The 23,845-nt window shown below is 42.5% G+C and overlaps 1 protein-coding gene across 4 annotated transcripts in view; it reads left to right on the forward strand.

Annotated features, from left to right (window-relative positions):
• Window positions 1-1,757: 1,757 nt before the first annotated feature.
• Window positions 1,758-23,845, forward strand: part of GPAT3 (glycerol-3-phosphate acyltransferase 3) — a 58,864-nt gene continuing 36,776 nt past the window's right edge. The window contains exons 1-3 of one of the 4 annotated variants that reach the window (XR_010380979.1): window positions 1,758-2,040; window positions 2,898-3,180; window positions 10,991-11,057. Coding sequence is in view for 2 of the 4 variants with exons in the window: in XM_010983707.3 (XP_010982009.1) it covers window positions 3,040-3,180; window positions 10,991-11,057 (208 nt within the window). In the remaining 2 variants the exon portion in view is untranslated. Of the gene's footprint in view, window positions 2,041-2,543; window positions 3,181-10,990; window positions 11,058-23,845 lie in introns of those variants that run through there. The other 3 variants (XM_010983707.3, XM_064485977.1, XM_064485982.1) reach the window with 3 other exon arrangements.

The raw sequence follows: 23,845 nt of genomic DNA on the forward strand, positions 1-23,845 counted from the left end.
GTAACAAGCCAGGCTGAGCTATTGTGTCTAGACATTATCTAGGGCTATTCGTTTGTCAGAGCAAACACACCCAGTAAAGAATGTACTCCATTTGTTGAGGGATTGCAGGCAGACATCTGAGAGCCCAGGAATAGGGGTCAGTGGACCTTGAAGGATGTCAGTTGGCCCCACAAAACTCATCATCACATCTGACCCTAAAAAGAGTCCATTTTACTGATGAGAAAACTGAGCAAAGAAGACTAAATGAATTGTTCAAACTTATAATAAGTGTCTGTGTTGGAGTCAGTCAAAGACTTCAAATTCCATGTTATTACCATTACACTATTTTGTTGTGGGTCAGTAATTCTTCCATCATCATCATCATCATCTAACCAAAGAAGCAAAACCAGTTCGTGGAATTTGGTCATGAGCGAGAGAAATCATTGAAGATTGTGGTCACTTAGCTGCTCCATCTGAATGGGTAGAGAAAGGCCACCTTTAAACGAAGTTGCCTGCACTGGGACTTGTTGGGTAAACTGTGATATAAACATTCAGCATTCCTTAGTCATCCTCCTTTGAGGAAATAAAAGGAGGGTAGGTTCTGGCTGAATGTGTAGTGTTAAGTGAGTCAATATGATGCAGGAAAAATGGATGTGGGGCGTGAGGAAGGCCGTGTCCCAGGCTTCGGTTGAGCCCCTGGGACGTGCCCCGCCAAGTGTGGGCCCTTGGCTTCGCTCAGGAAAGAATTGAAGAGTGAGCCACAGTGAAGTAAAGGTAGATTTATTCAGAGAGATACATTGAAAGGCAAGAGAAAGGCCAAGAGGTGTAGGGGTTGGGTGCTCAGATTAAAAGTAGGTACACACTCCATAAACGGTGTGCAGTGACATCTCTGAAGAGGGAGAGAGAGAGAAGGTGGGTGGCCAAGAGGCACTGTGTTGCCAGTTTTTATGGGCTTGGTGGCTTCATATGCTAATAAGTGGAAGGACCAGTCTAACTAGCCTGGGGAAGAGGCTGGGATTCCCAGGAAGTTGGCCATTTCCCACTCTTTGACCTTTTGTAGCTAGCCTTGGGACTGCCATGGTGCCTGTGGGCATGTTATTTACTATTTTAATATATTACATTGGGCCTATAATGAAGCTCAACATCTGCTAGAAGTCAAATCTCCCACCATCTCAAGCCTCAGGGCCTACTGGGGGTTGAATCTTCTACCATTTTGATGTTAATTGCTGTATCATTCCTTGAATGGCTGTGCCCTGCCCCCTTCCTGTCTCAAATATAATCCTTGATGTTTTGTGCTAAATATGTTTATTTGTAACAAGGGCTTTGGGAGGATTTTGGCATCTGTGTTTTCATTGTTTTCATAAAATGGCAGACCAGAGGTTTAATTTTGAGAAGCTGAGCACCTGAAACTTCATCCAGAACTTGGTTTTCAGGACCAAGTAATAGGTTTTGTTTCCCTTCTTAGTGAGGGAGGGGGTTGTGATACCTGCCTGGCAGGCGGTGCAGAGAACAAACATTCTTTGCAGGGGGTCTTCTCCTCCCTTCCGCTTCCCATTTTTTCCACACCCTGGCCAGGGGCAGCCTACTTTGCAGGATTTGTTACCAATATTCTTTCAGTTCCATTTTCTTGCCCTTCCAGTTTTGTCAGCTGGAAATAACACCTGAAGCCCTGGGGAATCTGGAAACACTGCGGAGCCTGATTTTCTTATCTACTCCGGTCTCAACATCACTTCTGGAATGCTGGAAATAAACATATTTAGCACAAAACATCAACATTATGCTTCATCTTAAAAACAGATCAGGTTTCTAAGAGGCATGAACTGCAGTGAAGTCAATACCCGTACAAGATTTTGCTAGCCATGCAGCGGTCCAGGGGACTGAACACCCTGGAGGCGCGCGTCCGCTTGGGGAAGCCTTGCGCGGGCCTGCCGTTTTTCTGTGGCTTCAGTGAGCAGAGTATTGGGTGAATGGGAGGGGGAGCTGCGGTTGGAATCTTGTCCCAGGAAGAGAACGACCCTCAGCGGAAGAATTTCTGGGCCAGGGACACGGCGGCTGAGTGAGGTAGGCGACTCGCGGAGAGTGAGCTTTCCACTCCGGATAAGCAAGATCTCGCCCGCAGCTCCGTAGAAGGAGGGGAAGGAGTCTGGGGACGGAGGTGTGGGAGACCTGGAAGCGGCGGACACCGCAGCTCAGCAGAGCCCTGGGCATTTCCCTTTCTTTGAAAGCCCTTCCGAGAGGTCGTTTTATACCCAAAGGGGACCTTCTCAAACGTCAATAGTTAATTGGGGGGTGGTGGTGAGAAAATGCTAACATTTTGCAGATGAAAACTCTTGCTCCCCCAAAAGGACCTCTGCTAAGGGTGTTGGGGGAGGCGGGCGGCGGGGAAGGAGGGAGGCCGCCCTGGAGGCTGCGGCGCCTTCGGTGCAGATCCCGCCTAGGAGCTCCCTGTTGGGTGGCGGAGGAGGTGGGGCGAGGGCAGGGCGCAGAAATAGAGCGCGGGGCTTCCGAGCGCGGCCCTCTAGCGGCGCAGTCCTTGGCCAGGCGCCTGTTTCGCCGGCGGCGGGTGTGCGGCGGTGCGGCGTGCTTCGCCGCAGGGATCCTCGCTCCGGGAGGGCCTCTTTGAGTCACCGCCGCGTCGTGGAAACCGCCACCCAGCGGAAATCAGGCAGAGGGTGGGGCGCATTCGCCGCCGCGCTCGTGCTCCCCGCCCACGCCGCGGTGTCCCTACGCTCATCCCCAGCCCGCGTCGTCAGGCCGGCGCTGCCAGGTCTGCGCACGCCGCGGCGGCTTCAGCCGGGGCCTGGACCTCCAGCGGAGAAAGAGTTAACTATCCGCGACGAGGAGGAGCCCAAAGAGGGAGGAAGGAAGGAAACTGCTGTCCTTCTGAAAGTTTTTTCCTTCTCTTCTTTTCCCTGCAGAGGTGAGTGTCGGGAGGCGGCGGCTCTCTCTGGGTCCGTGCTCCGCGCCTCTGCTCCCGGAGCTGCCTCCCGACTACCTGGGGACAGGGACAGCCGTCACGGTCGGACAGCCTCCGCAGACCCCTTCTGGGTGCCCCGAGCCATGGATGGCTCAGAGCTGGCCGGGAAGATCCTTTACACCTGGATGACTCTGGTGCTTGGCTTCATACTCCTGCCTTCGGCCTTTGGGGTGTCGCTGGGCATCTCCCAGATCTACATGAAGATCCTAGTGAAAACTTTAGAGGTGAGTGCATGGAGGGATGCGGCGCCCCCTCCTCGGAGGGTTTTAGGGAGAATCCGGGGTGGGGGAGCCAAGGGTAGCGCTGAGAGCCAAGTAGACGCCAGGAGACCAGTTAGGGAGGTCAGTGGTCCGGAGGGGTGTGCGTTTTAACCGCCGCTGTATTCCGGCTTCTTCCGCACGCAGAGCTGGAAGGATCCGGACTGAGACCATTAGGACCACCCTGTTGTTCCTCTGGTTGAGGGCAGAACTACCCCCATCCCTACTGTCATTCTTACTCTGATTTTTACTGATTAGAGTAACAGTGCTACTGCTTTTTCTATCACCAGCTTTCTTTAAATCCATTATACAGGACTGCTGTCTCCTCACTCTCCTTAGTTTTTATAGCCCCCGTTTCAGAGGTCCTTTGGTGGACTAAGGCATCTTGTCCAGAAAGGCATTGTTCCAGTTTATGCTCAAGATAAGAAACCAATTGCTGGGTGGTAGAAAGAAACCTGATTATACTTAAACAGTCATGGGAATTTTATCTAACCAATGGCACTTGAAATGTCATTGAAAGTCTATAATCTTTGACCTCTGCTCTCCCTACACTCGTTTTCACATTTTGCAAAGAAAGGTGTAAGATGGAAGTGGGCCTGGGGGACAACTTCAGTTTACGCTTAATACAGGACTTTATTAAATCCTAGAGGTTTCCCTCTTGACTCTCTCTCTCATCAGATGCTCCCCGAAGCCTTGGAAGCTAGGGAGAACAAGTGTTATCCCCCTTTACAAGTAAGGAAACAAACTCAGAAGCTCCGTGATTTGCTTGAGTTACGTGGTGGAGACAGGAGCCTTAACTGGAGAGAGGGCCTCTAGCTGGTGGTTAATAGTAGACTCTGGGTATGGATTTACTTTGATTTGGGACCAAAATCCCAACTCTGCTTCTCAATATATGACCTTAGGGAAGTCGCCTACTTCTTGTGTTTCATTTTTCTCATCTATAAAACAGGAGGAACAATAACATTATTTCCAAAGGGCAGTTTAAGTGAATTAAAATATGTGAAGTATCTTAGAATGGTACCTGTACGTGTTAGGTGCTATGCATGCGTTTGCTGGTATTAAAAGGATAATATTATTACTTGGATTCTGGCCTTTTTGTTTCTCTAGTTACCATGTTACGGAAATGACAGGCCAGCCAAGAAACAAGCACCACTCGGAGGGTTGGAGTACTCAGATTTATTACGCTGGCGTGCTCAGAGGGTATTTTGCTCCGAAGCTCTGAGCACCTCCAAGACGTGCACATGAGGTTTTATAGGGTTAATTACAAGTATGGGGCTATTAGCCAATAAGGTTCAAACAACAGAAAACAAGGAATCAGTACACTGGAGCTTATCAATTTGGAACAGATCACGTTACTGACACTTGTTGAGCTTGGATTTACGAGTTAGCTTGTTAGCCCAGTAAACTGACACTAAACTTCAGATTTATGAGTTAGCCCAGCAGAACTTAGATCAGTAAATCGACACTTAGCTCGTTAGCCCAGCTGGGCTTTTCCTTCACAACCACAGGACCTTCTAATACGGGTTTTCCTTTCTGTGCCCTTATTCTCGGTCTGCCCCAGGGTTTGGCTTGATTTGCTCTCCTCCCTCAGCTGGAAGGGTGGCTCCCAGGTATGCATCTCTCATCTGTTTATCTCCTACCTGGAGATTCCCTGCTGACCTCCCACCAGCTAGTCTCCTGCAAACCTCCTCTACCAGCTCACTGCCTGTTTCACCCCATATCTTTGCTGTGCTTTCTCTTTGTGTCTGTTTTTCTGTCTAGTCTTTGAAGTTATATTTGATTCTTCGCTCTCAGCTCTCATTTTAAAAGCCCTGTTGTTTCTGCTTGTGAGATACCTCACAGCTTTACACCTTTCTTATGGACGTAACACTCTGAACTTGGTCACACTGCTTAGCTGCCTCTTACTGTTTAGATCGTCAGATCGTCTTCAGAACACTCTTCCTGGAGCAGATGATTCTCTTCAGCTGGTGTTCACTCTTTCTCAGAATTCTGGAATGACTGAACTGTTCTCCCATACAGCAATGTCTTATGTTTTTTGTTGGTTTTTTTTTTTTTTTGGAGGGGGAAGTAATCACGTTTATTTATTTATTTTAGAGGAGGTACTGGGAATCAAACCCAGGACCTTGTGCATGCTAAGCATGCACTCTACCACTTAAGCTGTACACCGCGCCCCCCCCCCCCCCCATACAGCAATGTCTTTTGGAATTTGTATCCCAGGTGAGAATAGCTGGAAGTAAATCGCACACTCTGTCCTCCAGGTGCTGAGTCCTGTATCCTTGCTTGAGTAAGTCAGGGCACACTGGGTACAGCTAAAGAGATGTCAAGGAGAGAGGCCTGATAGTTGCTCTTAGCCTGGCAAATAACTATATATTGAAGGGATAACTCCAGTCCAAGATTGACCTGATTTTTTGCCCATCTAGGTTGGAAGAGACTTTGAGACATGCCCTCCTTGTTAATCAAACTGTCAAGAATGCCAAGTTTCCTAATTGTAGTGGGAGATATGCCGCCTAACTTGGAAACCAGGTAGATGGCAGCCTAAGGAACCATCTTCTTTGCTAAGACTAAAGTTACTAGGTCAGAGGAATGCTTGGCATATATGGGATTAGAATGGGGATTCACTTTGTGAGCCAGCTCTGACTTGGTGGTAGCTGCCTGCAGCTCCTGTGTTTGGAATCAGCTGGGCTTGTGATCCCAGGAGCCATATCTGCTTTAGGCGCAAGAAGAGGAGATGGCCACCCAGGGCTTCTCATCCTCCAACTAGAACAGCCTTAGATGTTTCAAAGACACTTCTCTCTGGCAGGAGTTAGTACAAGGGATTGCTTTTCCAACCATGGGGATAAATCCCATAAAAATTGTGCTGATTGGAGTGTGGGTATAGCTAGTGATAGAGTACATGCTTAGCATGCAGGAGGTCCCGGGTTCAAAACCCAGTATCTCCATTTAAAAAAAAAATGTGTTGGTTGTTTAATATTAGAACATCTTTTGATCTGGGCAAATACCCTGCTTCTTGTAAATTCTATTCAAGGCTCAGCCCTTCTGCTACTCATTTTTCCTTAAGATGTTCTCAGCTGATTTGTTTCTTTTGCATTCCCGTCCCAAGAATATTCTTTGGATTCTTTGATTGGATTTGGATACTTCTCAGGTTTCCTTGGTTGTAATTTATGTACCATTTTAAAAGGTCACTTAGTTTTGTACGTTATGTGTTTATTTTGATAAGTTTTCTTGGCGATTTCGTGACCAATAAACTCAAATTCTGGAAGTTGAAATGTGTGTGGGGTACCTTCTGAATAGCTGACTGTGGTGATTGCTAATTGTCAAGTAACTCACCCAGCTATGTACTCTTCTTTGGACCCTTACCAGTTCAGGTAATAATTATTTATTGAGCACCTACTGAATGCTGCCTTCTGCATTGCTGAGTATCTCCAGATGTGTTCATAAGTCCCTGATATGGCAAGCTACTTGAGGACAAGGCTTGAATTCTTAGCTTAGAGTAAGTGCTGTGATTCTCTAAACCATTAATTTTCAAGGGGTATGTAATGATTTCTAAGGAGTATATATGTCAGTATTACAACTTTATATTAGGGAAAATTTTTTTAGGAATACAAACTATGAAAAGTAAAACTTTTGGCTGTGGGGATGTTTAGAGGGTAGTCTCTGGATGGTGAGGTGTATATATCTGAATCGCTGGGAGAGCATTTGTGAATTTTTTATGTTTATCAAATAGAAATGTGGATTAAAGGTTGAAATATGTTCTGCTCAACCGGTGAAAATTAATTGCGAAGTTAATGATGTGGATGAGGGTGGTGAAGGATTGCAATTCATTGGCCTGAGGCTCATGAGTAGAGGAAAATAAAGAATAGGAAGAGAATGTCAGATTGATGGAGAAGAAGGCGGGGGAATGGTACGCACATTATCTAGTCCAACCAGGTAACAGAAGCAATAAGTGGGTGATAAATGGTAATGGACTAATTTTCCCTTCAACTTTTAAAGAATAAACATAACAACTTCTTCCAGATTTCTGGCTTTATAACCTTGAGCAGGTCACTTAACATTTCCACCTCAGTTTCTCCATGTGGATATAAGAATATGCCTTGTACAGTTATTGTGGAGATTAAGTGAGAAGAGGGAAATGAAAGCACTTGACACATAGTAGGTGCTTAGATCTTAGTGGAGTTTAAATTGGAATACTCTTTGGTTGTGTTTTTGGGTTTTTTTTCACTCCTATGTGGCTAAGATTTAACCTACCTTCAGATCTTTGATGGGTTCGCACACGTGCTCAGAGCAGACTACTGCCTTTTTTCATTACTAGTCTTTCTCTTACCCTGTTCTCCATCCACCATTTAGTCTTCCGTCTTTTTAAAAAGGCATGCTAATAATGCTCAGATGGTGAGCACCTCTGTTATTATCATACTCAGGTATTACCCCTGGGGTTGGAAATATAATCAATGTGCTAGAAGGCCATGACTATTTATGACAGAAAGTAATAATAAAGAAAAGCTACCAGAGCAACATGCTTTTCAGTAAACTGAATTCCGCAGCAACTCTGGGATAGGATCCCTGATGATTCCTGTTGATAGATTGGGGAATGGAGGTTCAGAGAGGTAATCTGTCTGGGCAGAGACGTACAGCTGTCAGTGGTAGAATCAGGATTTCTATTTGAGACTAGAGCCTGAATTCTTACTCTGCCAAGTTGACAGCCTCTGCCGAGAGACAGTTTTTATTTTGCTATAGATGATGGCCAGCTGTTGTTTGAGTAAGCCCGATCTTTTGAATTTTTACATAATTTTAAGCATTTTTCTTCCCTTCTTTCCCTCTCTTTGGTCAATTCTTAAATGTCTTTTCAGTGTGAAAACTGAAAGTTGAATTGTCTAGGTGACAGTGTCATGTTTTTGCAAGCTTTTGGCCTAAGCTTTAAAAATTAGACTTAACCTTTTCTTTTTGGTGAATTGTGGAGCTACTTCCTTCCTTCCAGGAGGATTTTGAAATTCAGTGGAGTGACAGCCTGATTGAGAGTGACATGCCACTCTCTTTGGTCGGGGAGCAAGATGGGGAGTAGGAGCTGGGATTGTTGGAAGCCGTTGTCCCACTTCAGGGTCAGCCTGCAGACGGAGCTGCATCTTTAGTGGTACCTTGAGGTAGATGTGTACCTCTAAAGAGATATTCTTTCTCTGTGTTTAGGCTTAACCTGACCATCTAGAGAAGCTGGCTTGGTGAAAGAGAAATAGCAATTTATTGGGAGATGTGCTGATGGTCTGAAAAAACTGACCATTTTGGTACCTACCTAGTGGGGTGTGAGGAGGGAAGAGAAAGCCGTTTTTCTACTTTGTGGCTGATTGTGGTGATCACTGGATAAATTATCTCCTTTAATCTTTGCAGCAGCCCTTGGTGTTGTTTAGAGATGATGAAACTGAGGTCCCAGGAGGTTCAAATTTTGGCTGAGATGATTAAAGCAAGGAAGTGGCAGCAGTGTACATCTGTCTGTCTGGCTGCAGAGGGCGGGCGCTGGGTCACTTTTGCTGGAGAGTCAGCCTAAGGAAGGAAATGGTTTTCCAGTACAAATTCCCCGGTACATTAAATGACTTCTCCAGCCTTCAGACTTGCTCATCTTAAGCACTGTTAACTGCGTTTTGGAGGACAGACTTCGGAGTCAGCATTTCAGGAGAGGGTCTGTGTGCTGAAACTGGTCTGATGATGGAGCAGGGAGCTCTTTGGAGCATGTGATGCTGTTGGAGGAATGCCCTCGCCTTCATTTGCTGGGGCTGCCGTAACAAAGGCCCGTAGACTGGGTGGCTTAAACCACAGACATTTATTGTCTCACAGTCCTGGAGGCCAGAAGTCCCAAGATCAAGGTGTCAGCAGGTTTGGTTTCTTCTGACGCCTGTCTCCCTGGCTTGTAGATGGTGCCTTCTAGCTGTGACCTCACATGGCCTTTTCTTTGTGTACATGCCCCTGGTTCTCTTCCTCTTCGTATAAAGACACCAGTCATACTGGATTAGGGTCTCACCCTAGGGGCCTCATTTTAACTTACCTCTTTAAAGGTTCAGTTTCCAAAATTCAGTCATATGCTGAGGTTTTGGGGTTAGGACTTCAGCATATGAATCTGGGGGAGAGACACACATTCAGCCCATAAGCCATGAAGTGTTTTCCATTATATGGAGCATGGAATAATCACCCTTGCCCAAGGTGATGACCATCTATGCAAAATATAAAACCACAAGTCTGCGATGAAAGAAGCGAGCTCCAGGATAAGGGTGTGAGTTTTTACCAAATTTTATTGTAATCATATATTTGGTCCACTTTCAGATGATAGTAGGTACCAAGGCTTTAAAAGTGAAAAACTATGGAAATCAACTTTTATCTCTGTTGAGAAAGATGAGAGATCTAAGTCCTGAGTTTGAGAATTTCTGCACAGATCAACAAGGAAGAGAAAAGGACGCAACCAGATTAAGACTGCGTTTATTATCATTTGTGACTTGCCACTTGAAGCTGGGAGATTAGGCCTCTATTTATAGCCTGTTCTCTAAGCGCCAGTGGCATGTTCCTTCTTTGCTCTGTGGGATGTTGTGCAGGGGTCCTGACGTAGTCAGATCATGTACGTGCTTTAGTTTATTTATTCTCTATCACTTATTTTCTTACTCACTTGAAAAGACACTTTTTTTTTTACCTCTCTATTTAATCTCTCCTGAGCCCAGCAATAATTGAAGTTTTTGCCTTGACATATCTAATAAATTGTCTTTTTGTCCCTTCAAGTGTGCCAAAGTCCTTAAGTATAATGATTACAATGCCTTTTCCCGTTTGTTTTGCTTTTCTCCCACCTCCCCAGATCAAGTCAATTTAGACATTGTTAGCTTGTGCAATTGTAATCATCTCAGTAATATTCAAAACTAGAAAAATCGCTGTTGGGATTTTCTGGAGCACTGTCCAAAGAGTTCACTTGCAGGTTTTGAATTATGATGTTAATGGTAGGTAATTTTGGAAATGCAGAAAAGAAGTGTAAAGAAGAAAATAGTGAATCATGTCTTGGTGTATTTCTTTACACTCCTATATTTATTCAGAACAAAACGGGAGTTCACTTTCCTGCTTTTAAATTCTCTCAAACCAGTGGTTCCTCACAAGCATAACATTTTCCCTATGCATCCTAATAGGTCAGAGGCCTGGTGGGCAGATGTCTCGTTAGTGACTTCATGGATTCCTTTCCGGCTTTCCAGCTTTCACGCTGATCCTTCTGCAAGCTTGTTTCTGATACAGGCGGTTAGGCAGCTTTGAGTGTGTCTCACCTTTGAACGCCTACTTTGTTATGAAAATAATATTCTTTGTGCTCTATGTTTATGTCTTTACATGTCTTAATCTCGTTTAATCCTCATAGCAATCCCATGGGACAGGAACTAGTATCCTCATTTTACTGATGAGGAAACAGGCTGAGAAGGATTAGGTAACTTTAAGCCCACGCAGACTTGATGCCATAGTCTGTATTCTTGCCGGTCATGCTTCACGACCTTTTCAAGGAACAGTTTATTGGGGGTATGAGGTGTGTATGAGGGGTTTAAATAGGGGAAACATGATCTTTCCCTCATTTTATTTAGGCATTATCAGTAACTAATATAAAAGTATACCTGGGACTTGGAATACTATTACATCAGAGATTCAGTGGGGTCTCTCTTCCATTCAAATAGCACCAGGGCTTAATGATTAATTTCACATCTGTATAAGCATGGTTTACATATTTTACATCCCGTCTGTGGCACAGTTTACATTAATACTTCTTGTTTTTGAACAGTGGGCCACGATACGAATTGAAAAAGGAGTCTCAAAGAAATCAGTTCTTAAACACTCAGCTTCTGTTGGTGAGTCTTCCTTTTTATTATGATGGTTAAAGTATCCAAATTGGGAAGATTTGTAGCTACCCAGTTTGAACTTGAAATATGCATAGAGTAATGCATTTTACGGGCCTTGGATTGTTCATAAGTCTGTCCTTTATGCAAAATAGCAGCTGTCCGAGTTTTGAATGAGTTTTTACTGTAAAGGTGGGTAATACGTACTAGCTCTTGGATGTGTTCTTACAGGCTATTTCTAAAGGTGTGTGTTTAAAGATGTTTGCCCACAGTAGTTACTGGTCTTAAGAAAAAAAAAAAGGCTAATTGGAGTACCTGGGGTTAAGTTAAACCTATTTTTGAGGTTTTGTTAGCACCTTATTCTAACTTGTGGTTCTCAAAGTGTGTTCCTCAAAATATTCTTTCTTGCTAAATACTAATCGGTAATTCATTAAAAAAAAAGAAAGAAACTCCCTTGTGAAAGAAGCGTGGGAATCACCACATACTACACCTTCTTTTTGGAGAGTAATACTGCAGAGTGACAAAGACTCAGGAAAATCCTGTGTTAAAAGAGACTGGCTTAATTTTTGCTAGAAGTGTTAACAAATCAACCGAGCTAACCAGTCCCTGCTTCTATTTGTATGCTTTGCTTTTGTCCCAATAAACCTTTCACTTGGGTTAAGAATTTTAAGAATTTTTTAAGACACCAGGTTCATAGTGGGGTAGAATTCTATGGAAGTGATGGCCATGAAATTAGGAAGAAGTAAACCCTTGATTTAATTAAAAGATTAAGCCTTTGTGTGTTCTTCAAAAATAATGTGGGAACAACTTCGTGTCCATCTAATTTAGAGTTAAAGATGGTCAAAATGTCATATACTTCACTAGAAGAAGCATATCTTCTGGAGGCTTGTCTAAGAGGAGTTGTAGAAATTATATACTATACTGAAATTTGGAAATAAGGAATTTGAATGAAAGCACCTGTGTAATTAGATTGTTACGTTCAAATGATTGAACCAACTAGTTTAACATCATAGTGTCTACTTAAACACCAAAGGATTAGCACTGACAACATTTTTTTTACCAATATTGGATATTTTTGGCTATTCTTGATCGTCTTTTTTATTGCCAGATACCTTCTCTTGGGTATAGCAGATCTAATAATTTAATTTTTCTGGGTACTTTTTAAATATGTGTCCTTGTGATTTAGGGAGAGAACAGAGTTTATTGCTGATTTTTTGTCGTACTTGGTGAGACTTTGGGCCATCATTGATCTTGGGTGAAATTCTATGGGGCCTTATAGATTGGGGTGGTGATGGTGTATGTCTTGGGCCGTGAATTTAAAAGGGCACAAAGTATTTCAAATTTGTAGCTTTAGAGGATTAAAAAAATCACCAGGAGAGGGTGTTTGTAGCATTGTTTTAGTTTTTCAGCCTATCTGGAAGTGAATATTACCACTTGTTGGATTTTTTTTTTTTTTTTTTTTTTTGGCTTGCATCTGTCTTTTTCTATTTTTGGTCTGTCTTTTTCATGGTCCCCCCAGGAGGGAGTGGAAGTGAACAGGAGGAGAAAATAGATGTCACAATGGTAAAGAGGCTGATGCCTACAAAATTTGTCATGTTTCATTCAGCGTGGCTAGCCGCCTTTTTAGCCATTGACATTGGGAATTGACTATTGCAGCTACTAAGCATTTACTACCTGTGAGGTTGACTGGGGATCCAAAGGTGATTAAGATGTGGTTCCTGTGGGGTGAGTCATCCAACAGGCCACTGTGATAAATGGTAAAATCATTACATAAGCAAAGGATGATGTGAGATCTCATTTAGTCTTTGCCTTGTGCTGCTTTCATCTCTGTTAACCCCACAACTGTGCGTGGTATGCACCTCCACTCCCATCCTGACTTACGTCCTGTGTGGGTCGCCCTGTTGCAGGGTGTGTTCCCTGTTGGTGCATGTGGGTGTTTGGAGTCAGCCGAGAGGTAGGATCACAGTCCTAGACAGAGGGAGGGTGATGAAACATACCGAGCACTGTGTGCTGGTTGGCTGGTGTAATTTCCTCCCTTCAGAGCATCATGTCTCTGTACTGTAGCCAACCAGAGCACAAGTCAGGGTGGAGCTGGTCAAAGTTTAAGCAAGGGTCACTGGCAGGCCACAGGCCCTAGGGATGGGGGTGCGATTTCGAGGTGTTTGAATGATATAGTGCTGATGATAGGTTTGGGAAGCCAAGAGGGAGAGATGAGCTAAACAAGGACAAGACTCATGTTTATTTTCTGCACCAACAAATTCCATCTGCCACTCTTACTTGGTGAAGCACATTTTTGGAAACACTTTTCAAATCTCCCTCTCCAGTTAAACCCCTCATGTATTCTGTTTCTTCTGTGTTTTTATTGAGTAAGCCGACTGAAAGCTGGACCTAGGGAAGGATTATCTTTCTACTTAGATATTTCTCTGCTGTCTTTGGCTGTACTCTACTGTGTCTTCTGTTAAGACACTGTCTTGGCTTATTGAGCTTCAGATATGATATGAGTAAGAGCTCTTTAAGAAGCTGTATCAGTGCATCTTCTGCTTCTAGGTTTAAGGACTTTTCTCTCTCTTTTTTTACTACATTCTATTTTTATTTTTTTTATTTTTTATTGTACTTATTTTTTTAATGGAGTTACTGGGGATTGAACCCAAGACCTCGTGCATGCTAAGTATGCCTCTACCACTGAGCTATACTGCTCCCCTCCAAGGACTTTTCTTCGTTGTTAATACAATAATGAAGATAAATTTTCTTCCCCACTTCAAGTAACTATGTTATAGGCAGGCATTCAACTTCAGTGGAGAATACAATTACCCTCTACCCTAATTTTTGCTGATGCGCTAGAAAGTAAAACAAGAAAAGAGAAGGGTATTGGCTTTTTTGCATCAGCTGTGTTTTTACCTCTCCAGCCATAGGACAAGTTTATCTCCTCGTGGTCGGATGGAGATTTTAACAACTTTTATTTTACTCTGCTGTAAGTAGTGCAAGGGACCATTTGACTTTTAAGGAGCCACCAACCAGCCTCACTCTTTGGGTACCTGATTTCCAGGACTTATGCTGTCAGACTTGAATGAGTTTGTAATTTTGATTGCGACTGAAATGAATGTAATTAATTATGTCATTTTCATGACACAGGATTAATTCCACTGTAATTGCATTATGATGCTAGGACTTTCTGAATGATGACCAACTAAATGTCGACAGGCAGGAATAAAGGTCTGCATTTGCTCTTGTCTAGGGAGTGAGTCACAAACAATACAAATAAATGAAAGCTATGGCTCCGTCCTTCTGGCAAGGTCCCCTGGAGTGTGTTGCCGGACTGACTCAGCACTGTCGGCTGTGGGAAAGGCACCCACCTCCTCTGGGCCTCCAGGTTGCCCTGTTCCAGCAGGCGCCAAGCACGAGGATTTGGGGTCACATGGCCTATTGTTAATTAAGCCTCTGGGCTGAGTTTCTCCTCTGCCCTGTATCTCTTGCCCCCCAGCCCCTGCCTGCCTTCCGCCCAGACACACGCAAGGGACAAAATGCTGTGACAAAGCTTCTGATGTCCCTCCCTGTTCAGCGAGAGTTCAGGCTGCCCAGTGTTTCCCTCTAATTTTACATCTGGAATTCTTTCTGTGAGAACCGATTAACCGGGTCGATACCAGTTCAACATCTGTTACATCAGCAGTAATCAGATCTCCTGACTTCCCAGAAAATGTGGGACAATGTGCTGTAACAGAAATTTGAGGAGTGTCATTTTTCTGTGCTCATTTTGTCTTGGGCAGGCTGTTTTTGATAGTCTGTTTAAATCAGCTAAATTGATTTAGCGCTAATTGTCCTGGTGTAAGCTCTGCTGTCCTCAGGATATGGACTACACTACATTTAATGGGTTATCTTGCTGATAAAATCCTAGGACCTGTTCTAGCTAGGTGTAGAGAGAAAAATAACCCACTTACGGCACACGGAAGGATTAGAGGTTGATTTTCTTTATCACAGCGAAACGTCTACTTGCTTACATTAGTCTACCTCTGTTGGTAGGTCTTGTGCCTGATGGTGATGATGATGAAGACAATTTTCAAACATACACAAAAGTAGAAAAATAGTATAATGAGACCCATACAGGCATCTTTTGTCAAGATTTTGCCGCGCTTGATTCATCTGTCACCCCTCAGTTTTCGCTGAAGTATTCAGTGCAGATTTAAGATGTCATGCCTTTTCATACATTTTTTAAAAAAAGGACTTTAAAAAATAACCACAATAAGCTCTCAGCGAAAAAAAAATGTGACAATGACTATATATGTTCATGTATAACTGAAAAATTGTGCTCTACACTGGAATTTGACACAACATTGTAAAATGACTATAACTCAATAAAAAGTGTTAAAAAAAAAAAAGAAAAAACCCCCCACAATACTGTTCCCCTTTAACAAGCTTAATAATTTCTTAGTATTGTCTAATACACAATCCATATATAAATTTCCCTAATAGTTTCAAAATGGTTTGATAATTGATTTGTTTGACTCAAGATTCAGTCCTAGTCCACAGATATGTTGTTTATTTATTTATTGGCACTGCTTTATTAGACATATGGAGTTTCAATTTTTCTTCTTGGAACAAAATATGGGAAAAGTAACTAATACTTAACAGCCTATGATTCTGAAAAAAATTCACTAACATACCATATATTTTAATCCTCATATCTTAATACAGCTCTGTAGAAGGCAAAGGTTTGCTTTTTTGTTGGTTTGTTTGAAAACTGTAAAATTAGCATTTGCATTTCTAAGTGCAATACAATGAAGACTTAGTTCAGTGACACTTCGGAGAGCACTTTGGCAATTCGTAGCAAAGTTGAAGACCCACTGCCCTTTGACTCCATGATTTCACTTCTGAAATATTGAACACACCCAAATGCTCAGCATGTGTGAATTAGGTGGAAACGTGGCGACAACCCAGTCACTCCTCAGGAGGAAAATTATGCTTTATTTATACTATACAGATTTACATGAAGAAAACAAAATGGACAAATCTCAAACAATGTTGAGAGCAAAGAACTGTATAGTATAATAACATTCAAAATTTAGAATCTTTCACTATCTTATAATAACCTATAATAAAAAAGAATATGAAAAAGAATATGCATATATGTATATGTATAACTGAATCACTGTGCTGTACACCAGAAACTAACACAACATTGTAAATTAGCAATCTTCAATTAAAAAGAAAATTTACCGGGAGGGAAATAGCTCAGTGGTAAAGCTCATGCTTAGCATGTATGAGGTCCTGGGTTCAATCCCCAGTACCTCCATTAAAAAAAAAAAATTGGTACATTCAATAGATACTATATATTTATGTAGATATATGTAGGTAAGTATAAAATACTTGCGGAAATGCTATATGGTAGGATAATGGTTAGCTCCTAGGAGGGAGGAAAAAGGTGGGGAGGTGGGCTTTAACTGTATCTATAATTTTTTCTTTAAAAAAAAGTCTGAAGCAGATATGACAATGGGTATCTTTTTTCTTTTGTTGAACTCATATTTTTTGGTTAAACTTATATTTTAAACAGAAACATTAAAAAGCCCCAACCAAATAAAATATCAATAATCATTCAGCTGGAGACTTTCTTTAGTCCGATGAACGGAACCAGTTTTATATGAATAGAAAAGAGGCACCAGCCACAGGAGTGTGACTGATGGTTACCCACTCCAAAATACATCTCCCGTCAGCGAGACCAGGGCCTGGAATTTTAACTTAAACCCGTGGAACACAGGTCTTGTTGACTGAAGTATACAGCCTCCTAGAGCTGGCTTTTACAACCTCAGTACTGCTGACATTTTGGGCTGAATAGTTCTTCATGGGGAACAGTCCTCTGCACTGTAAGATGTTTCGCCGTGTCCCAGGCCTCTACCCACTAGATGACAGTAGCACACCCCTAATGTGACAGCCACAGTGTCTCCAGACGGCGCCAACTGTTCCCCGGGGGCAAAATCCTCCTCTCCCCTCCCCCAGCCCTCCTTCCACTCCTTGTGGAACCACCTCTCTCGGTGAATAATGCATTACTCTGTTGGTACCACTATCATTGGCAGAATTTATTTTGCTTTTCTAACTAATAGCCCCTTGAAGGAGCAGGACTTGATTTCTGCAGTTTTTGGTGGCTCTGGTTTGGGGGAAGATGGAGTGCGAGGTAAGGAATGGGAACAACATGGTTAGCAGAGAACACTGGATGGTGAGAGAGGAGGCATGTTCCTTCTGGACAAGGGACTCTTCCGCCAAACTTCGCCTTGGAATCTGAGGGAAATATGCTGACTCTTTTGGAGGGAGCTTTACTTTAGAGTGAATTAGAGATTGCATATGACTTGGTGCCCTCACCTCTGAAAGCATAGATGACTTAGGATTTAATTCTGGCCAGCGGTGAGTAAGCGGGATGGGGTGGTTCTGGCAGGAAAGAGGAAGGATGATAGAACGTCAGAGCAGATGAAGGGTCTTAACTGCATTGTGAGTGAGGGGTGGAAAAGGTACAGTTTAAGCCTGAAGACACAGAAAGGAAGGCTCCCATCCTAAGAAACTAGTTTTCCCAGTATATTTTAGCTTGTAAAATGTACCGTTATTTTTCAGATTGCTTTTTTTCCCATAGAGCTGTTACAAAGTAGATGACTTGCCCTATGCCCTGTTCGTATTTTCTGTGAAGCTAGTTTTTTTTTTTTTTAAGTAACTAATATAAGCAGGTTTTTAATCTTTCTATCCTCAGCACTAACGAGCTGTTGGAGATCTTGCTGGTGATTTAGCTCCCGTAATCCCAAACCTCCCAGCAGTTTAAAAGAGGGTATCTGTGTCTCAGAATTATGGAGGTTTGAAAAAGCTGGGTGAGAACTAAGACTCAAGGACTCTTTGAGGGTGAACAGGTAATAGAATCAGACGATTAGACAGTCAACTCAAGAACACGTCCCCTGTTTATTTAGCGTTCTCTTTATTTTGTGGAGGAGCGGACATCTCACCTAGTACCCACAGAATTCAAAATCCAGCTTGTCATTTTAGAAGGGTTCTCCAAACCAGGCTCCCTTCTGGCCACCCTTCCCCACAGAGGAAACTCCAGTCAAAACATCAAAACTTCTCCATTTTGTTTCTACCTTACAGACAAGAACCTATCGATAATAGTAATTACCACTGTTGTTAGACACCGACTCCCCTGTGCAAAATTATTTACACTATTTACATGAGGCTAATAGTTTATTAATCCCCATTTTACTGATCAGGAAACTCCAAGTGAAAAAAGTCAAGTAAATTGCTTCAAGTCACATCGCTAGTCAAAGGCAGCCTGAAAAGGAATCACAGTTTCTCTTTTCCTACTCAGAATCCCTTGCCACCACTCACTACCCAAAACCATGCCTTCCTCACCAGCATCTCCAGCCATTGCCTTCTGATTCTCCCACTGAAAGTTGAGGTTACTCTTTCGCAAATGGAAACTCCTCTGGTGAGTGTTGGCTTTGTCACATTCTAGGAAACTGGTAACATTTCAGTCACAAATCATCTACGGACATTTCAAAGAAACAAATCTATTAAGAATATTTAGTATTATAATCTAAGATACCATACACAAATGCCAAATTACAAGGTTGACATTTTAATTGAATCGATGGCTCATTTGATGATGAAGCTTTATGGACAATTCTGTGTTATGGGATTTCTTGTTTAATTAAATTACTTACATCTGAGTTAACAAAGTTAATGTGGACTGTCAGCCAAGATATGAGTCAACAGTATATTGAATGAGATGTTAAAATGTAAGTTGTTAAAATGTGAGTTGTTAAAATGAAACTGCCTGTTATTCTAAATGCCTGCTGGTTTCTCTGCGATGTTAACTGACAACTGATTACAATGTCCATAATCCACGTCATTTATGCTTTAAAATAGGTCTGAACAGATGGTTAATTCCATAATTAGTATTTATATCTGGGATTAAAAATCTTCCCTTTTATAATCAGCTTTGATTTTTTTGGAAGGTTTCTGGAGAACTACTGGAGTATACAATGATGAAAAAGGATGTTTAAAAAAAAAAGAAGAAAAAGGAGGTAGATTTTCTCATCCCCCTTTCTCAGGAGACAAAAAGTGTATCTGTAGTACTTCTAGCCTAGTACTTTCAATCTTGATAACTGAGAGACACTAACAGAAAATTACTCTAAATTTTAAAATAGGGCAAATTATTCTATTTTAGGTTTTATAAACCATGTAGAAAACAGGAAAGTAGAAGCTTTATTTCAGTAAAGCTTTTGATTCTATCTTAATCCCAAATAACAGGGCTGACAAATCCATTCTTCCTGTTTCCCCTCCCGTGACTCTGGCAGACTCAGTAATTGATGAAATCTTTGTCATTGAACCAAGATGTGGCCTCAGAATCCTCCTTAACACAAACCTGCAGACAGCTTCTCATTACCAGCCGATTTGGAGTTGACCTTCCCTTGAAACCTTGTCACACTCCTGATCTGGAGATCAGACGGGGCCTCTCACACTGCTCATCGGAGGGTCACTAACTGAAAGGAGGGGAGCCTGCTGAGTAATTGGGGTTGGCATAGATTTGGTTGTATTGTTTGAGGTTGCACTGATAACTTTGACTAATTGAAAGTGCAGTACAGTTGATTGAATGCTCTTAAATTAGGTTTTCAACAACCTGGGAAACATGAATAGAATTTAGTAATTTTGATGGTTTTGATGAATGAGCTGTCAGAGGGAGGGATGACATTCAAGATCCTCTACTCAAGGAGGGTGCTCCGGAGTGGGATAGAAAGCCAGGCTTGGTTATATGATAGAGAAAGCCCAGCTCCTTCAAAAGGCCAGAGGCAGAGTTATAGATAAGCAGGCAGGGGAGATCAAGGCAAAGCATAGAAAAACAACGCTGCAGTGCATACCAGAACCAGCATGTTCCACTATGTAGTGATGTTTTGCTTTCAACTTTTTTTTTTAATTGGGGAGAGGTCATTAAATCTATTTATTTATTTATTATTAGTTTTTTTTTTTTTAAGTGGAGATACTGGGGATTGAACCCAGGACCTTGTGAACGCTAAGAATGCACTCTATTATTTGAGCTATACCTTCCTCCTGTGATGTGCTGCTTTGAATCACTAACCCTGGTCTTGGCCATGAAAAGTACTTAACGTGTGTCTTCTTTGTACCTGTGTTATATGTGGAACTATGCCTGTGAGCAATCCGGAGCCTAGTTAAGGAGCTAACACCAAGATCCAGATATTCACATGGCAGTTGAGAATCAGGCACTATTGATATTTATTTCCACAAACATATAAACATAATTAATTTAAAGAAGAAAATTCATGAATGTAGCATGAAAGGAGATAATTTTGGATGGGGGACATCAAAGAGGGTTTTTTGTGGATGTGTTGGTGTTGAGCTGGCCACGTGGAGGTGGATTGGGGTTAACTAAGGTGACAGCGTGTTCTAAACTGGGAAAATGAGGGAATAGTTTACATAGCAATGGGAGTAAGCTTAGTTTATAGAAGGGACAAAACATAGAAATAAGATTAGGTTACTAAAGGCCTTAAATGCAAAGCAGTTTAGATGTGATATAAAGGCATAGATAAATCCAGATTTACTGTTTATATTAAGGGTGGTAGAGAGTAAATTCTGAAGCCATAAAAATGGTAAACAAGATCTGTGAAGGTTAGTTACTGAATTAAGAAAGAAAAGAGGGTGACATTTTGCAGTTGGTTAATTAGAAGGAAGCCATCTCACTTTTTCTTCAGATTCGTAAAAGATGGAACAAAAAGACTGGCTTAAATTAAAGTAAAAAAAGAAAAATTGGTAGATGAAAGAAAAAATTTCTTGTTAATAAAAAATGATCAGAAAGCTGGACCAGGCTAGTAGGTAGATTATGTAAAATTTTTGTACAAATAGCATAGAGAGTTGAGAATTTGGTAGGGGGAGTATGAATTATGTAACAAAACTTCATTTTTTTAGCAGCGGCTTGTCATCGTGGTTGTAGCAAGTTCCCTATAAAAGTTTTAAGTATTCCCGTTTTTCACCTGTCTGCGTGTGGTATTTATCTCTGAAACGCTGGCATCTGCTTGTGGGTCGCCGGTTCTATGGGCAGAAGAAGCAAGAAAGCTCGTCATCGGTTCTTTTATTCTGCCTGCAACCAGCAACTCTAGGCCTCTTCACCTTTCCTCTTTTCTTCAGGAGGTTTTGTACTAGAATTTCCCAGTTTTCTTTTCCTATTTCTTTTTGCTGAGGCACTTGGGGCAACATAAATTCTTGAATGAACAAGAAGGTGAGGGACCAGGGCACCGAAGCAGGCCTTGTACATCGAAGGCTGGGAGATGGGGAGCAGATAGCGGTGGTTCTGTGTTTGTTAAGAAGAAGCTCTTGGGGCTCAGAGAAAGGAGAGATCCTGTTGGGCTGGTGATTAGACAGATTTTTCCTTGGGTTGGGGTAGGAAGAAGCCTTTGATGTCTGGATGTCCTGGGGGTGAGCAAAACTCTTAGGCAGGGACCTCTCCTTTGTGACAAAAGCTCTGCTCTGTCCCCTCTTCACTCACTTTTCCAGGTCAGGTGCCTAGTGTCTCTGCTTCTCTTCCTCAGAGCTCCGCTTCCCCCAGAGCTTGGGCTGGTTAGAGAAGAACTTCAGTTCCCTCAAGTCCTATCCCGTTTTCTGAATGTTCCTCAGGGAGCAGAACCAGTGGACCCCTTATGTCTCCTGGAACTTCTGGGACACCTGGTGAACCTGGGGAACAAGAGGAAAGAGCAGGATGCTCTCAGAGCCCTCTCCCTGTCTCGCCTCAGTGTTTCTCTCTGGGAACAGAAGTCTTGCCTCTGTGCTTCTCTGTGTTGAGTGCTGGGCAGCCCGCACCTGCTAATTTCATCGAGTGGACCCTGATGCTCGAGGATGCAGGGGGCGCCATGGACAAACTTTGTGCGTGGGATCATTTGGCCCTTTTACCTTTGAGCATCTGGAAAGCTGCATTTTCTGCGGAGGACAGCACCTTGGAGGAACATGGCTTCAGGCCTCTACAAAAAGTTCAGGTACTTTGGAGACAGTGCACATACGTAGCAAATGGCACCCTTCTTCAAGTTGTAAGAGAAAACAGCATTACGGGCAGTGATTTCGGGTATCCCTTTGTAACCAGTGGCATTCTGTTGGTCTAAGCAGAGGGTAAATTGGCAATGAATTCCAGAGACGATCCCCTTAAAAAAAAAGAAAAGAAAAGAAAAGGGAAAAGACAATCGAGGCTGGATAGAGCATATAAATGTTGGCTATCTGTGACTAATAACATTCACCTGCTTGGTAGACTGTGTAAAGTACTTAAGAGTCTTTGCAGAGGGTAAATGTATGCTTTTTTTTTTTTTCCCCAAGTGTGGTCAGCTTCTTGTTTATTAAGTTGATATCTGTTAATGTATCATGTGGATGAATCCTTTCCTCCTCCTGCTTCTGCAGTGATGTTGGCACAAATTCACATGCATAGATGGATAAATGGATGTCCTTATTTTCAATGACTCATGTGTTCAAAATGGTGAGTTCCCTTGCCAGTCAGTGGCCAACCCACCTGACTCTCCACAACAGATACCAAATGTGCGATGCCAGCAGGCGTTGTGAAATCCCAGTGTGTGACAGCGCTCAGCTTCTGATGCTCATCCGGCATCTATGCAGTGGGCTGGTGCCCAGGATTGTTAGTCAGTAGAGAAGCGTGTGTATCAGACTACAGGTACCAGGAGGAGAGAGAAAAACAGGCATTTTATAATCAACGAAAAGAAGTAACACCCTTTTGTCTTCCTTAAAAAGGAAGGGCATTGCCTTGCCAATTCACCCTTATCCTCATCGGACACCCACTGTGTCCTCTAGTACAAGCCTGAAACTTATAAGTGATATTTCGTAAGTTTGATATAACATGATCTTTTTTTTTTAGTCTTTGCTAATAATCAGTTAAAACAACTCCTGCATCATGTAATGAAGAAGGTTGATGGCTCATGGGCTCAAGGAAAACAAAAAAGGGGGAAATAGAATTCTGCTGAAACAGAGAATTTTGAGTGATTTTGGGAAAGGGGGTATCCAGTGGAAGAAATTATAAGCAAAGTAGGAGGGTAGGAGGTCTGATTTAGTCTGGCTGGAGCCAGGATGACTGAAGGTGAGTTAGAGGTGGAAAAAGTTGAGATTGGATATTTCAATCCTGAAAGGCCTTGAATGCCATGCCAAGAAATTTCTTAATTCAATTTAGGATCTCCAAGTTTTGGGAAGACGAATTTGGTAGCTTTGCGGAAGCAGGATTAGACAGGAAGAGGGTGGGGGAAGTGAAGAAAGGAGGGTGGTCTTTGGAAAACATTCTGGAAGGCAGTGGGACCTTGAACCAGAGCGATGGGGCTGGTGGAGAGGTGGAGCGTCTGGGCAGCCATATAAAAATGTGAGCCCTGGGAGACAAGTCAGGACCATAGATGCACGTTAGGGAATCATTTGCAGAGAGGGTGGAAGTTGAAATGGTAGATTTAAGGAACCCACAGAGAGTGAAAGACATTTATAAAGGCTGGAGGAAAAAAATCATAGAAAAGAGGAAGAGATCAATGAACCAGATGAGGATCAACCAGGGAAGAGAGTAGGAGCAGAGGGAATGGAAGCTCAAAGGAGAGAGAGTTCTAACTTTATATTTTATCTCACTCTTCATTCCTCTGACCACTGGTAATATTTTGTGCTATATTTTTCTCCCAAGAATAAAAGGTGTTGTCTATCAACTCCTTTTCAGAAATAAAAACAGTAAACACCTCATCTATAAACTGCTTTTCCGTGAGTGTATACACACGTGAGGTGGGGGTGGTGATTGGTTATTG

This window comes from Camelus dromedarius, chromosome 1 (assembly GCF_036321535.1).
Source record: "Camelus dromedarius isolate mCamDro1 chromosome 1, mCamDro1.pat, whole genome shotgun sequence".
NCBI lineage: Eukaryota > Metazoa > Chordata > Mammalia > Artiodactyla > Camelidae > Camelus > Camelus dromedarius.